The following is a 16,977-nucleotide window of genomic DNA, read 5'->3' on the forward strand; positions in this document are numbered from 1 at the left end:
GCTTGCCGGACCCTGGATAACGCCACTATGCGCCAGCGACCTAGTCGCTACCACCTGCAACAAACCACAAACCACAAAACATACAATAAAAGCAACACAATAAGAAGGATCCAAGGAGGAATTTCCCAGAGATAACGGAAAGCGGGAAGGAAGTGCTCACTGGGCACTAAACAACCCCAAAGCAACGAGACTAGCCTGACCAGCTGTAAAGGAATAAGAAGGCAGGAATGAAGCAAATGAGGGGGAAGGAATGGAACAAAATCAACCCCGACTGGGGCAACTCATGGAACCAGAATTCCACTGGGATGAATCACTGTGAGCACAGACAGGAACGTGCTGGAGCAGGTAGATAGTATAAAACGGAAGCTATCACCAGCAGGGAAGTGCTAGGCTGACTCCCTTAAATGAGACTGGGGAGCCAATCAGTAGTGACGCCCCGCCCTGCCAAAATTAGCTGTCCCCACGGACACCTGCGGTCCGTTTATTATGCCCTATTGAGGCCATCCTAACTACCTCCCGGCGGCGTCCTCCGTTGCTAGGCAACGACGCCGCCGTGAGCAGGAAGCTCCATGGCCGCCCGCCGGCATCCCAGGTTGCTGGGAGAGGCAGGGCTGGGGGACGGAAGCTACGTCCATCCGCCGTGTCTTCCGGCATCCTAGGTTGCTCGGCAACCTGAAGTCAGACCGGGAAGGACGGGCAGCCGGACGGAGGCGCCGCTCCGCCCCACGCCCGCAGCACGCAACACTGTTGTGGGTAGAAAAGGGAGGCCTCCAAGAAAAATGCCTCCCAGCCACCTTCCCAGGGATGGGCTTGGAGGACCAACTGATTTTTGGGAGCCGCCCTGCCATTCCAGAATGCTAGGCAAGCCTTAAGGGGTTTGAAAGTGGATATTGGTGGCGGTATGGGTGAGGGGGGGGGGGGGGGCAGTAGGTTGAAGTTTTGCCTAGGGTGTTGAGAAGCCTTACACCAGCCCTGTGTATGTAACTATGCAATAACCGTTATATTTATGTGATGTATTGTAATGCTTTGCCAGTAAGGATGAACATGACTGGCTTTTCATACTCACCTACTGCATACAAAGTACGTTTTTCTGTCATTTGATGGTCAATTATAATTCTGTGTATGACTGGCCTGTTACTCCATACTCCAACTGTAAGTTGTCTTATCTTATCTTATCATTGTGAGATGTTGATCATGCTGGCTTTCATTATTATTTATTTAGTATGTTATCTTATGTCACAATACAATGTGCACAACTATTGTAATGGGTGTCTCCATGTATAAAACTGTTAAACTGAGGACAGACAAACTTTATGGCTCATTAATTCAGGGCTGAACAAGGACTGAAAGATTAAAACTATGTACCATATATATTATTCATCTGATTACACTAGTTGTACCTCAGAAGTGGAATTTGCTGCGCTATATGAGAAACTGTAAATAAATAAATATATAGGAACAGCTCACCTGTACACATGTAGCTAGGAAAAGGAGTCCCTTCTGTGTTGAATTTATGTGCAACCATTCCTACTGTTACAACTGCCCTACCAATGGTATGTCTTATCAATATAGCAAAATATCTTCTACCTTGAAGGTTTAGTTCGTGCCACCCCAGATGCAAATTCCGCCTCATTGCAATATATGTATTCATCCTTTTATATTATGCTGTACTGTAAGGAGGAAAAAAAACATTCCCTGAAAGTAAAACCAAAACAAAAGGGAATACAGATTTGTTACATTCTGCATGAGTATTTGTTAGTAATTTATAAACCATTTGAAGAACTTATATCACAATGTCCATGACTTATTAACTGCATTGTATTCTCTTTGCTTAGACCAGCATGGTATCTGTGGAAGGACTTTCAAAGCTGGTGGACCCTTCTCAACTAACAGAGGAGTTTGAAGGCTCCTTGGATTACAATCATGATGAATGGATTGAGTTGCGAGTGTCCCTGGAGGAATTTTTTAACAGTGCTATCCACTTGCTTTCCCGGCTAGAAGACCTGCAGGAGATGTTGGCCAGGAAGGAATTCCCTGTGGATGTAGAAGGATCCCGACGATTGATAGATGAACACACACAATTAAAGAAGAAGGTTATTAAGGCCCCTGTGGAAGAGCTGGACCGTGATGGTCAAAGGTTACTTCAATGTATCCGATGTGGGGATGGATTTTCAGGTCGGAACTGTATACCAGGTGGGGCTGACTTCCAAAGTCTTGTGCCAAAGATTACTAGTCTCCTGGACAAGCTGCACTCCACACGGCAGCACCTCCATCAGATGTGGCATGTGCGGAAATTAAAACTCGATCAGTGTTTTCAGCTTCGTCTCTTTGAACAGGATGCAGAGAAGGTAAGACAGAGGTGTTAAGTCAGCATGGGTGTACATGGTATATGCATAAATATTAATTCATTTTCACTGTAGTAGGATGTCATGTGTTTAGAATAAAAATGTTTGGTGGAATCCAAGTGGAGATATTTAGATGTGACTGATTATATATATATATATATATATATATATATATATATATATATATATGTGTGTGTGTCTAGTGTCTGTGAGTCTCTGAAACGCTGCCATCTGTTGGCAGCAAATTAAACTACATTTTTCACACACATGCACAAACACAAGGTAGCAGACTAGCTTTGGAAGCATTTGCTTCGAGCGGGCTTACTAGTGAAGAATATATCAGTACTCCATAAATAGGACAATAGATCATTTTATTAGGTTGCACTACAGGAAGACTTTTGAGGATTTCTCCCCCAGTAGAATCTTACGTCTACCACTACACTACAATTTATTTTTATTTTATTTTTTAATAAAATCACCTCCATTATTTATTATAATATTTAACATTATCTTTATATCATGTTTTACTTACTACACTACAGGTACACATTATCACATTATGGCAACAGTCTCCATAGAGCAAAGTAAATGCAGGAGTGTTTTTAGTCAGAGATGTTTTGGCAGCTTATGGTTCCCATAAATTTCTTCTTCTGAAGAACGTTTCAATCCATTTTAGAACATGGGGGAACTTTTGGCATATTTACCACTTGTGTTTTTTGTATGTGTATTGATTGGATTTGTTCTGTGTGTGCAGACAATGAGCTGGCTGTCTTCAGGGCAACTAGAAAAGCAGTAGCATTTCCCAGAAGTCCATGCAGGCACTGAGCTTGTTCAATACTGAAGGATCAAAAGTGTATTACTTCAGCTACTGGTTTATGGCCCTCAGAGACAGCATTCTTGCCTTGTAGGTATCAGAAACATATGCTGTGTAATATGAATCTCCCAAACACTATGCTAGCAAAGCTATATGATGTTGTCTCAGTGCCAGATTAAGGTCTAAATGGGCCTAGAGCTGAAAATTATCAAGGGCCTATTATGCGCAATAATAGGGATTGTGGCTAGCATCTAATAATGTGTGTGTGTGTGGGGGGGGGGGGGGTGATTAGTGTACTGGTTGGTGGTCTGCTCATGGGTGTGTATCTATTTATGTAAATACTTTCAACTGATTATATATGCCTGGAAAAGGCAGGGGGCTGGCATAGGAAAAATGCAAAGGGTTTAGTATAGGGTGGAAATGGCAAAGAGGATGGCATATGCAAGGGCCTGGCACAGAAAAGATGGAAATTAGAAGCTGCATATATACTTACCTTCCAGTGGCGGCTGCAGAGTTTGGGCTGCAGTTCCAACCATGTATCACTGAGAGCATCGGATGATATATATGCACACTCCCTCCAGCCAAAGAGTACAATGGCATATATATATATATATATATATATATATATATATATATATATATATATAAAGCCAAGATAGAGGTGCGGCACTTGGACTAACAAAACAGGTAGAATAAAGGAGATGACTACTCCATCTGACGACATTTCAGTTTATTAACTGTTTTCAAGTCACATATACATATATATATATATATATATATATATATATATATATACACATATACACACACGCGCACACACAATATCTTCCCCAGCACTCTGGTGTCCCAAATCTGGGTTACCTCCTTAGGGGTGAGTCCATTCTATATTGTCGCAGGAAAGTAGGCGGCACACATAAGCCTCTAAATTTATCAAGAAAAGTGCTGGTGCAGTTTAATGCATATATATATATATATATTTTAAAAATTCCAACACTCACAGGATGCAGGGATCTATATTGCAGGGTGCCCTCCAAAGGTGCACCCGCAGAACGGCGATGTCCTAAGATACTTGCGGGGTGAGACGTGCCAGTCATAAAAAAAATACTGAAAACCAAAACTTGGTAGACAACATTTCAGCACCTTTTATGTGGTCACCCAAGTTTACCACACCATATACCCCTTATATAAATCATGTGACACAATAGTAACCCCCTTATACTGTACTTGCCTCTTACACATTATGCCACGTGGAATAAGCCAAAATTCACACTATATCAAACGGATTGAGCAAAAATTCACAATATGCTTCTTAAAAAATGAGGTACTTGTGTATTTTGGCGGCGCCTATCGCATCGCATACCATAACGCATGCGATGGTATGCGATATCATACGATAGTGCACGATGGCATACAATTTTGAAATTGTATGCCATTGTACATGGCATACAATGCCATGCGATGCGATTAAACATTGTATAAGCACCCTAATGGGTGCTTATACAATGTTAAGAACCCTAATGGGTGCTTACAATGTTAAATGCACCCCTACGCCACCCCCCCCCCACTATAAACGTGAACCCGAAGCGTGGCGAGCGCCACGAGGGGCGGCGGTACGCGTCCTACGACCTTTTCATACCCCCACTATCCACGTCGGCGAGCGCAGCGAGCCACCGAGCCCGAAGCGTGGCGAGCGCACGCGGATACCTGTGAAGCCCGCGAAGGGACGCGTTTACCTGTGAAGGTATCCGCGTGCGCTCGCCACGCTTCGGGCTCGGTGGCTCGCTGCGCTCGCCACACTATTCTATTCTCAACTCCACGCCGACGTGGATAGTGGGGGTATGAAAAGGTCGTAGGACGCGTACCGCTGCGCTCGCCACGCTTCGGGTTCACGTTTATAGTGGGGGGGTGGCGTGGGGGTGCATTTAACATTGTAAGCACCCATTAGGGTGCTCAAAATCACCCTTTAGGGTGCTTATACGATTTTTGATCGTATAGGGGGTCAAAATCGCGTCGCATCGCATGCCATCGGGTACATGGCATGCGATGGAATGCGATCCGTTCATCGTACGACGGACATCGGGGGGCGCCGTCAAAATACACAAGTACCAAAAATGACACCATAATGCCCATTACATGTTAAGTCACACACCATAATGTCCATTATGTATTATGCCAAACACCATAATGACTATTAAAAATGATGCTACATAAATGCTGCTTATGGGGTCCCATGCTCGTTGCCATGTGGGATTAAATGCTCATTGCCAAGGGGGAATACATGCTCGTGGTAACTGGGGGACAGCTGCCACCGGGCAGAAGCGACAGCCAGCGATGGACTGGGCTGCCAAATCAGCCCTGGCATATGTGCATGCGCACTGCCTCTCGGGGCTTGCAGGAGAGAGGGGTGTAGCAGCATATGATGCCCCCCTCTCTCCTGGACTGCAGCGGCACACAGAGAGAGCCGCGGGACCCGCTGCGAGTCCAGCGGCCCTCTGTGCGCCGATCCGGAGGCAGAGCCTCCACCTTGTGGCAAGAAATCAGCCCATCTGACCACCGGCCCCTCTGGCATTTGCCAGAAGTGCCAGATTGCCAGTCCGGCCTTGGCGACCGCCATTGACAGCCGGGCAGAGAGTAGGGGCTGCCGGGCTGTATTCAGAGCACTGCAGGTTCCGGCTTTCACACCAGAAAATGCAGGGACTTACCCGACTTTTACACCAGAAAATGCAGGGACTTACCCGGGAATATGGTCCCAGGATCAAGAACTTTTCAGTGGGCTTTGAATGATTATGGTCCTGTGAAACTGGACCCTTTGGTTCCAAAGAAATCTGCCCTCAAACAAAATGAACAGCCAGAAATTACATTTCAGAAATAAAAAAAATCGGTATACCCACAATATCTCTGGAACCAATGAACCCATATGGACCAGCCTGGTATCATATTGAAGTCCCAGCGATTTGGGTTCGAACTTCCAGCTTCTCTGATGTCAGAGGGGGAACTGGCAGCCGTTGGAACTGGGTGGGGGTCGGAATAAGCAGGTCCCATGTTATTCTATGGGGAAAACGTTTGCCCGGCGGTATCTCCGGTTTCCGAGGGGCTAGTGATGCGAGGCTAGGCTCTTTGGAAAGCGCTGGCCCTAAGCTACAAAATGGGCATATTTGGAGAGTGGGCCTGGAGCTACAGCTCCATTAGGCCCAGGGCCGGTGCTAGGGTGTCTGGCGCCCTCCTGCAAACCATACATTGTGCGCCCTTTCACATTGCCATTGCATCAAGCTGCAGCCTGATTGTGGGAGCGTATGCAACATGCGATCCTATGGAGGATCTCGGGTGCATGTACATCTTAGTGCTGTGTCCGCAAAATGTTGCAGGCACTAAAGATGCCCATACACGCTGCAAGAATTGCATACTTTATGGGCTAGATCGCATTGCACGGCATGCATGCAATGTGTGTGCAATGCGATCTGAAAGCAGTACAAAAAGTATTTGTAGCACATACTTTTTGTACTGTGCGATGCCCGCAGGAGGGCACATCTCATCGCGCGCTGCTATTGCAGCGTGTACTGCCACATTTAGGCACAAAATCTACAATTATTAAAACATTTGTTATAAACATGTATAATAAAAGACTCACTGTTCTTTTGCTGTTTAACTCTTGTGCAGTCCCTCCTCTTCTATCTGCCTAGGCAGGACGCTGAGGACCCTATTACACCCCTCTCGTGACTGAGGGGGAAAGGAGGAGATGGAAGAAGAGGAGAGGAGATAGAGGGGGCGTAGTGTTGAGGACTGGCAGTGGCACTGGCACAGCACACTGAGAAGAGGGAAGGAAGGAGAGGCGGCGCTGCTGCCTGTTCATTATTTGTTTGACAGCTGACAGGCGTAGGGGGCGGATCTGGACATGACATGTCATCCAGGCATTCACAGACAGCACTTCTTGCCTCAGCGCAAGTGTCCGTGAGGACGAGAGGGCAGGTCGCAGGAGGAGAACAGTGCCTGGTGCAGGGAGCAGCTCTTCATACTGCCGCCCGCCAGCTGTCAGACGGGCGGCGTGTAGGAGGCAGCTTTAGCAGAGCAGGGAGGGAGACAGCGCCTTTTCAGCATGGCGCCTCCCTGCTTTGCAGGAGCTGATGAGTGGGTAGCGCCGGCCCTGTTAGGCCCATTGTTAATCCGGCCCTGTGTTGTATACTCAATCAGTGTTGGCCATTTCCAGTTCGTGCATATTAGCCACTTAGAACAAAAAAATTTACGTATCACACTTTTACTATGTATAGAAGCTTGTTCCCAGGACCTTTATGATTTAATTCAATATGAAGTCATATACTGTAGCATTGTGAACAATAAGAGTTTCAACTGTCAGTGACATGGTGATGTATTTTTCTGCCTAAAAATTCCACTTTGTGCTTAGACATAGGAAGGTGTGCTATATGTTTACAGATTTCAACTAAGGCTCAGACTTTTGATTTTCCTATTTAATTGTTGTAAAAGGTAAAACTATTGTAAAACATTGGGGAGGATTCAGACCTGTTCATACAGGCTAAATTTGCAGATGCGTTTGCAGAGGCAGGTGAGGGAGGGGGGCAGTCAGGGGGCGACATCATGGGGAACACCCTGCGTTTTATGGGCGTCCCTATGAAAACACTGGGTGCTCCCCTGGAAAAGCAGGCGTGGTGTTGTCTGCTCGGGGCGGGTGGCTGATGCCAATTCAGAGATCAAAAGAAAAGATTGTCAGTTCAGACGCAGCCAGTTTGTACTGTTTTTAGTCAAGTTTCACTGATGCAGTTTCGACTTTCAAAAAAACAAAACTGCATAGACAAAACGGGATTTGGTCATTGGGTCACCAGAATGATGGTCGACAAGCATTAGGTCGATACCATTAGGTCGACATGACTTAAGGTCGGCATAGGTTAGGTCAACAGGGTCATTAGGTCATTAGGTCGACACTGTCATTATGTCGACAGGTTAGGTCAACAGGGTCATTAGGTCGACACTGTCATTAGGTCGACATGTTTTTGTGGGTTTTTTTACTGTTTTTTGAGCCAAAATGAGCTGACAAGTGGTATTTCAGGGCGTGGTGGGAGAATAAAATACTGTGCCGAGCATAGCGAGGCACCACGGCTGAAGCATGGCGAGCGCAGCCAGCCATGCGAGGGGGTGCGCTGCTATGTTTAGGTTTCCATGTTGACACGACATGTGCCGACAGACTGTCTTTCATGCCCTACTATCCACTAGGGCGTGGTTGGAGAATAAAATACTGCACCGTGCCTGAAGCATGGCGAGTGCAGCGAGCCATGCGAGGGGACGCGGTGCTACGCTTTAGGGTTTATATTGACTGTGTTGACATTCCGGTAAAAAAATAATAAAAAAACAAACCATGTCGACTTTTTCAATGTCGACCTTACCCATGTTGACCTAATGACCCTGTTGACCTTATCCATGTCGACCTAATGACCCTGTCGACCTAAAGTCATGTCGACCTTCCTGTATGTCAACCTAAATGCTTATCAACCATAATGCTGGTGACCTAATGATCCATACCCGACAAAACATAATTAAAAACCATCCAAAAATGGACGCAATTGATCTCATCTCATCTCATGGGTCTCATGTATAGATGTATGCAAATGTCTATGCAGCAATGAATTTGCATGCAGCAGCTTTGTGAAAATATCCAAATATCGCAGCTGTCGGGATCTGTTTTGAGAAGCCGATTGTTAGAACTTGCCTACAAAGACGCAACCCCCCAATGCATCATTGGCACGATAACCCTATTGTCAGAAAATATAGTTATGCCTCATTTTCACACTTAACAAAACCTGTTGAATCTGTACTTTTGTATCTCCATTTCTCACTACAGTATATTACTATATATGCAATCTGCAGTGGCGTAACTATAGAGGGTGCAGGGGGTGCAACTGCTATGGGACCCGGCGGTTTGGGGGGCCCGAGGACCCAGCAGGCTATTCCCTGCACCCTCTTAAACTTTTTTTTATTCATTCTCTTTTCAAAACTATGCTAAGTGCCCCCCTACATGTCAGCAGCCGGGGCTCCTCCCCACCTCACCTTTCTTCTTGCTTCCGGGTACCTGTAGGCGGGTGCGCTGCAGTATACCCAGCAGAAGGCCCAGCAAGAGTGTAGGAGTCCTGGCAGCGGCAGTGTGACCAGCGGCAGAAGAAGAGGACTGGCTGCAGCGATGACCTGGAAAAGAGGAGGTGCGGCGGCAGCGCTGGAGTTCTGACGGCGGTGATGACCCAGAAAAGAGGAGGCCGGCAGCAGCAATGACCCGGGGGAGCAGAAGTTGCGGTGGCAGCGCAGGAGTCCTGGCGCCGGGGGTGACCAGGAGAGCAAGCGACCCGGCGTCAGCAGTGCGCAGGGATGCAGGAGACATTGAGGTAAGCAAGGAAGCTAGAGACCCAGCGGTGGCATGGAACGGGTCTCCTTAGGACCCTGATAAAGAGAACCGATACCGGTGCACAGGACAGGTCTTACTGGGGGGTGGAGCAAGGTACCAGTGCAGTTCGTGCAAAGTGCCCGGTGTGGGGGGGCAAGGTACCCTTGGTGGTGGAGGTGGGGTTAAATAAGGAAGTTAATGATGCCTGGCTCTCACTCTCTTTTTCTCTCCTCCTTGCTCACCAATTTTCTACTCTCTTCTCCCTCCTTTCTCCCTCCACCCCCTTCCTCACACCCATTCTCTCCCTCTCCCATGATTCCCCTACCCCCTGTCCTCTTTTTCTCCCTCCTGTGTTCCTCTACTCCTTATCTCTCTCCTGTAGTCCCCTGTTCTCTTTTTTTTTCTCCCTCATATGCTCCTCCACCCCCGCCATCTCTCCCCTGCGCTCCTTTGCTTCCTCCTGTGCTCTCCCCACCCCCTCCCTCTCTGACCCTCACTCCCCTGCTCTCCTTTATTGTTCTCCTTCCCATGCTTCCTCACCCCCACCCTCTCTACCCTAATCTCTGCCTGTTTCTCTCAACCCTCTGTCACTCCACCTCCATCTCTATTACTTCATCTTTCTCTGCCCCTCTTTTCCTCCTCTGTCTCTCTGTACCCCATCTCTTTCCCCATATTTCCCCTCTCTCGTTCTTCCCCCTCTCTCACATCTCTACCTGGCACTGTGTCTCTCTCCCCGACACCTTCTCTCACTCCCTGTCTCTCCATCTTTCTCTCCCAGACACCCTATATCTGTCTCTCTACCTGACACCCCTCTCTCCCTGTCTTTCCCTGACACACTCTCTTGATCCCTACTTTATTTCTCTGTCCCGGACATTCTTTCCCACTTGCTTGCACCCCTCCCTTTCTCTCTCTTGTGCCTCCCCACTCTCTCTACCCTACTCTTTTTGCAGAAAGAACTCTCTCCTGACGACCCCCCTCTCCCTCTCTCTTTTTATTTCTTACTTTACCAGACTCTTTCTGATGCTCACACTTTCAGGAGGGGGGGGAGCCTTTCAGGATTTTTCTATGGGGCCCGCAAGGGTCTAGATACGCCCCTGGCAAACTGTGTGTTTGCTTTGTCCTTATTGCATGCCCCAGTCCAACCTCAAACTGTGTTTAAACCAGTCTAAAGGCCCCCATACATTTTGCCGACTTGTCCAAAGGAAAAGTCAGACCTAATTTCCCCTGAGCTCCCCTGGCTGCTGTCCTGGAGAGCTCACTCCGATTTGGCACTTGATGTGCCATTTTGTACATGGGATAAATCGCATACGATGTAAAATTCCCGGGGAGCTGTGGAGGCAGGAGAAAAAAATAAAAACCTGGGCAGCATGGGGTCCAGACTGTGTGAAGCGCCTGGGGGCTGTGGGTGCAGCGGTGGAGTTGGTAGTCCGCAGTGTCCGGGAAGCACTGAGTGAGCGGATACTGCGGACAGCGATGGCAGAATTTGAAAATTCAAAAGATTGGCCGGCAGCTGATTGGCTGAGAGTGCTTCACGCAGCCCGGATCCCACACTGCCCAGCTTTTTTCGGGTTTTTTTCCGTGCGGATTGCCTGCCCTGCCGCGACCCTGCACCCATTGCCCACGGGCTGTAAGATGCTATTGCCATTGTAACTGCATATAAGAACTATGGGCCTTATTCTAGTTCACTCTTTTCTGACAAAATCCTTCTTAGATGGACAAAACCATGTGCACTGCAGGTGGGGCAGATGTAACTTGTGCAGAGAGAATTAGATTTATTGAACTAGAATAAGGCTCTTAGTCACAAGCTGTGGCATGCTCCTGAAACAGTTGCAACATTCCCATATCACATCACACACTCATATTATCATACTCTGCTGGCCTCACACATCACACTCTACAGAACCCTCTATCAAATCCTATGTCATCTCTAAATACAGAATTATGGGCCTTATTCTAGTTCACTCTTTCTGGGCAAAAAAGTGGAAGATGAGGTTCAATGTGGTAAATGCAAGGTTATGCACCTTGGGATACATAACTAGTGTGCTAGTTATAACCTAAGCGGGGAGGCATTGGGTAATTCAGTACTTGAAAAGAATCTAGGAGTCCGAATAGATAACAAACTGGTATGTAGTGCTCAATGTCATATAGCAACAAAATGGCCAACAGAATTCTAGCATGTATTAAAAGGGGCATAGAAACTAGGGACTCAAAAGTCAGTTACAGAGGAGGCCGTGTGGGCAGAAATAACAAAAAACCTAATAATAAAATTTTAATAGGGGTATGCTACAGACCGCCGAACGTGAACGATAGGGACGAGTCTCTACTTTCAAACCAAATCAAAAAATCGTCAGATCAGGGGCAGGTATTCATTATGTGGGATTTTAATTTACCATACATTGATTGGAAAAATGAGATATATAAATCAGCAAAAAGCAGTGGGTTCCTAAGCTTACTCAAAGATCAGTTTATCACACAAACGGTAGAAGCTCCAACTCGTAATGAGGCACTATTGGATTTAGTATTAACAAATAAGATAGATTTAGTTTCAAACACCAAAGTAATTGAACATCTAGGGAACAGTGATCACAACATGGTTTCACTAGAAATCAACTTCTGTAAACTACAACATACAGGAACGGCAAAAATACTAAACTTCAGAAAAGCTAACTTTGAATTATTCAGGGAAGCTCTAAAAGAAATTGAGTGGGAAGGTTTTTTGAGGGGAAGAATGCAGAGGAAATGTGAGATACACTAAAAAATGTGCTCTAATCATTAACTATTAAATATTAAAAGTCAATAAGAAGCCATCATGGTTGGACAAAAAAATCAGGACAGCAATCAAAAATAAAGCAAGAGCGTTTAAATTCTATAAAAATAACGTAAATGAGGAGGCATTCAACAAGTACAAAGAATCAAAAAAAATATAAAGGGGTAAGCAAAGTAGCTAAAAGGTAAAATGAAGAGTTCATAGCCACTGAAAGCAAAACCAACCCCAAGAAGTTTTTCAAGTACATACTGTAAAAAGTAAGCGAATAATTAAAGATAACATAGGCCCATTAACCGATATCAATGGTAAAAGTTTTACAGAGGATAAGGGAAAAGCAGAACTATTAAATGGGTTCTTCTCATCAGTGTTTACTAGGGGAGAGCAGACAGTGGAACGCACAGGTACCACAAATGGGACGAACAAGCTGGATCTCAATATTGATTTCACTACCGATGAGATAATATTTAAAATTACAAACAAATCACCAGGGCCAGATGGGATCCATCCTAGGGTACTAATGGAATTAAGGGAGGAACTAGCGACCCCTCTATATCACATTTTTGATCATTCACTATCATCAGGTAAGGTACCAAAAGACTGGAGAATAGCAGAGGTAGTGCCAATATTCAAAAAAGGAAAAAGGGATGACCCACCTGTGAGCTTAACATCAAAAGTGGGTAAAATATTTGAAGGATTTTTACGGGATGGTATCCAGGAATATTTACACCTTCATAGTTTACTTCGTATCAACCAGCATGGGTTCGTGAAAAATCGTTCATGCCAGACAAATTTACTAGGCTTCTATGAGGAGGTCAGCAAAAACCTTGATAATGGAAACGCCGTAGATCCTAGAATTTGCTAAAGCTTTTGATACAGTACCACACAAGAGGTTGATAAATAAAATGGAGGACCTGGGATTAGGGGCAAGTATCTGTAGATGGGTAGGGAACTGGCTGTGTAATAGAGAACAAAGAGGTTGTGAAGGTTGTGAACAGTGCCATATCAAATATGACACCAGTACTAAGTGGAGTGCCACAGGGTTCGGTACTAGGGCCCATTTTATTTAACATATTTATTAACAATAATGGGATGGGTTACTCAGCAATGTATCCATCTTTGCTGATTACACAAAATTGAGTAGAGTTATTAAATCAACAGAGGATGTCTCCGCACTTCAAAATTTCTCGACAATCTAGATCAGTGGGCAAAAAAGTGGAAGATGAGGTTCAATGTGGTAAATGCAAGGTTATGCACCTTGGGATACATAACTAGTGTGCTAGTTATAACCTAAGCGGGGAGGCATTGGGTAATTCAGTATTTGAAAAGAATCTAGGAGTCCGAATAGATAACAAACTGGTATGTAGTGCTCAATGTCATATAGCAACAAAATGGCCAACAGAATTCTAGCATGTATTAAAAGGGGCATAGAAACTAGGGACTCAAAAGTAATTATGCCAGTGTACAAGGCATTGGTTAGACCTCACCTATGGAGTACAATTGTGGGTCCCGCACTATAAAAAGGACATCATAGAATTGAAAAAAACAAACAAAGAAGAGCAACAAAGCTAATCAGGGGAATGGAGAATTTAAGCTAAGAGGAGAGACTGAGCAATTTAAGACTATTTACACTAGAGAAGAGTCATTTAAGGGGGGACCTGCTCAACATGTACAAATATATCAAGGGCCAATATAAGGAACTGTCAAGCACCCTTTTTACTGCAAGAAAGGAATCTAGGACATGAGGGCACAAGTTTAGATTAGAAGAAAGATTTCGTTCCTTTAGAAGAAAACATTTCTTTACAGTCAGAGCAGTCAAACTGTGGAACTCTCTTCCTGGAGAAGTGGTGTTGGCAGACACAATAAATACGTTTAAAATAAGGTTGGAAAAACATTTTTTGGTTAAAAACATCCAAGGGTACAAATAAGATTGGAACGTGCGTTCGGACGTGTGGACCGATCGCATTACGCACGCTTTTGGTGAGCGTGAGCCAGCCCACAGAACATTCGCACATGGATGGTGAGAGAAGCACTTACCCCCTCTGTGTAGAAGGAATTGAAGCCAGCACTCAGCGATGTAAGTGAAAAAAACAAAATAACTTTTATTGTAAACACATCATTGCAAAAAATGACAGCTGTAGAGACCTGACAGCCGTGTCAACTGCTCCAAGGCAGTTTTCATCAGAGGTGAGGGCACAGGGACTCAGAGCCCACTTTTAAAACATACAATTGCGCCAAAAATCATGCAAATTCAGATACATGACATCACTATCATGTGTTCCCCATCATTGGCTGACAGCAGGGGGAGTGGTTATGCAGAGAAGGCTTCCCTGGGGCGTGACTGAGCATTAGGCTTGGCAAACTCCAGAGGACTGTAGCATCCTGTGTGCCTAGGCAACAGCCGTCACTGTATGAGTGACAGAGGCAGCGCTGCGTGTGTCTGAGTACACTGGATAAAAGTGAATGAAAAGTGATGGAAAGGGTGGAAGTGCTACATGGGGGATGCCAATGCTATGAAAGGAGGAACAGTGGGTTCCCCATAAACACCCACAAAGAAAATAAGTATTCTTACGGGTGCACTGAGGACCAAATAATTTCATACATAAAAATGATCTTTTTTATTATTTCGTATAAAAAGTCTTATAAAAGCGAGACCTGATTTCCTTGATATGGTGAAATATAAAAAAAATAGATAGTGAATAAAGAGATGCAAATCTACGTGAAATTTATTTAAAAAAGAAGAAAGAGAGGAATACCAATGTGTGTGTGTGTGTATGAGTCTATGTTTTCAATATTTTTCACTTTGTAGTGCTTTAAAGTACTATATCATAGAGCTCAATGAATACTTGCTCTGTTTTTATTTTTTTTATTATAAATTTTTTAAATTGGAAATAATTTCCTTTTCACATGGAATTCATGTCTATCTAAATTGGAAAGGCTTACTGAACATGGCTTTTTTGAAAAGTGAAGAAGATATATTCCTCCTAAACGTCCAATAATATAGGTAGCCCTTTAAGTTCACCTAAGTGTGTTTAGCTAGTATAATATCTCATGAAGTTGTACCATTTATTTATGTGTTCAGAAATGATCAGTCTGATCGCTTCAATGAAGATTGTTTTATCCAAGGGTCCAGATAATAGGCACCAGTATCCAAAATAATGCTGCGTGTGCCCTGAGTTTCTATCAAAGGCGTTATAAATCACAATAAGGGTGTCACTCAAATATAAGAAATGTAATATCCGTATTTTAGCGGTTTATCCGCCGGATTTTTTGGGGGTACCTAGTTTCAACTTTGGATCTGATGTAATTTTTATATATCCATAAAGGATTTTATCACCCATGTAGTTGGCGGATCACCGCTGGGATGATGGTTTTTGTATATGTGTAACTATCAGACTCAGACACAGAGTTTTATTGGTATATAGAGATCTGTATGCCGTACCCTCTCATATGGTGAAGCGCCCTTATTCTCAACCCGTTATTTAAGCGGTTCACCGCCGGGTCTTATTTTCAGGTGTATTTTTTATATATAATGTTTATCACAGCTGTAATGGATACTAGTGTGCCATATTCTATTGATTATTCAATCAGCCTCTCAACACCTGAAAGTGCCTGTTATCATACAATATTTGTGTCCTACGGATTACCCTCGACAAACCTGCAGATATTGGATGATCTCTATGTGGTCATACACAGTGATCTCCCTCGCTGCCAGGCTATTCAATCTCCAATGTTCAGTGTCATATAATACACACTGTCGGAGCTATTTGTGCAGTCTCCAGATCAGTATGCGCGGACTGGTAATAAGTTTATTGAAGTAGGGTTAAGGTGTCTGAGTATTTATATGTTTCCCATATGGGTCTGCACCCTCTACATCAATAATAAGATACACTTCATGAGATAATTGTAGTTTGAAACAGAGAGCAGGTTTAGTTCTACTGTCTGTGCCGTGCCGTGACGGCTACTGGCTCTACTAGCCCGGAGTGTGCAGAAAACACTACAGTATTTTACAGCAGCGTTATTGACAGAAATTCCCCAGTCTGCAACCAAAGCTCCCGCTGCTAGATACATAAAAAAGGCAAAATATGGTTATAATGAGTAAACATACAGTTATAGGCACACGGCAGTGCTCTTTAAATATCAGGTGGTCCACAGACAGTTAGTCCCGGCGCTCAAGTGTATACTAGCGGGCTGCATGGTATGAATACAGTACAACAAATCCAGCAGGGAGTATAAGGGTTAAGTATGGAGTCCACTGTCCAGATATGGAAATCAAAGTTAAACAGCGCACGGCGGCGCAACAAAGTAATCCCCCAAAACGCGGCGGTGTCGTTAGAGCATCAGCCTTTTGAAAGAAGCATATAGGTAATCAAAAAGTGAAAAAATCATGAAAAACATGAAAAATATTCACATCTAGATAAAGTCACAGAAAACATCCCATTTTATAATCCTCATTGAGTCCAAAGGGGGCCAGACAATCGAGTCCGAAAATCCACGACCATTCCCTTTGTAGGAGCAGTTTGTCACGGTCGCCTCCACGTTTGAGTGGAGGAATGTGATCCAGTATGGTGCACTTGAGATCCTTGACCATGTGGGATTTTTCTAAAATGTGTCTCGCAACAGGTAGATTCTTTAAGTCACTTTGTAGAACAGTAGGATTTGTACTTTTCTT

The 16,977-nt window shown here is 44.6% G+C and overlaps 1 protein-coding gene across 9 annotated transcripts in view; it reads left to right on the top strand.

Annotated features, from left to right (window-relative positions):
• The window catches only part of KALRN (kalirin RhoGEF kinase), an 856,470-nt gene that overhangs the window by 263,247 nt on the left and 576,246 nt on the right, over window positions 1-16,977 (top strand). For all 9 annotated transcript variants that reach the window (XR_014450786.1, XM_083153542.1, XM_083153544.1 and 6 more), the window contains one exon: window positions 1,836-2,348. Coding sequence is in view for 8 of the 9 variants with exons in the window: in XM_083153542.1 (XP_083009668.1) it covers window positions 1,836-2,348 (513 nt within the window). In the remaining variant the exon portion in view is untranslated. The remainder of the gene's footprint in view (window positions 1-1,835; window positions 2,349-16,977) is intronic.

The sequence above is a fragment of the Crinia signifera genome, chromosome 7 (genome assembly GCF_055691185.1).
Source record: "Crinia signifera chromosome 7, ASM5569118v1, whole genome shotgun sequence".
Classification (NCBI taxonomy): domain Eukaryota; kingdom Metazoa; phylum Chordata; class Amphibia; order Anura; family Myobatrachidae; genus Crinia; species Crinia signifera.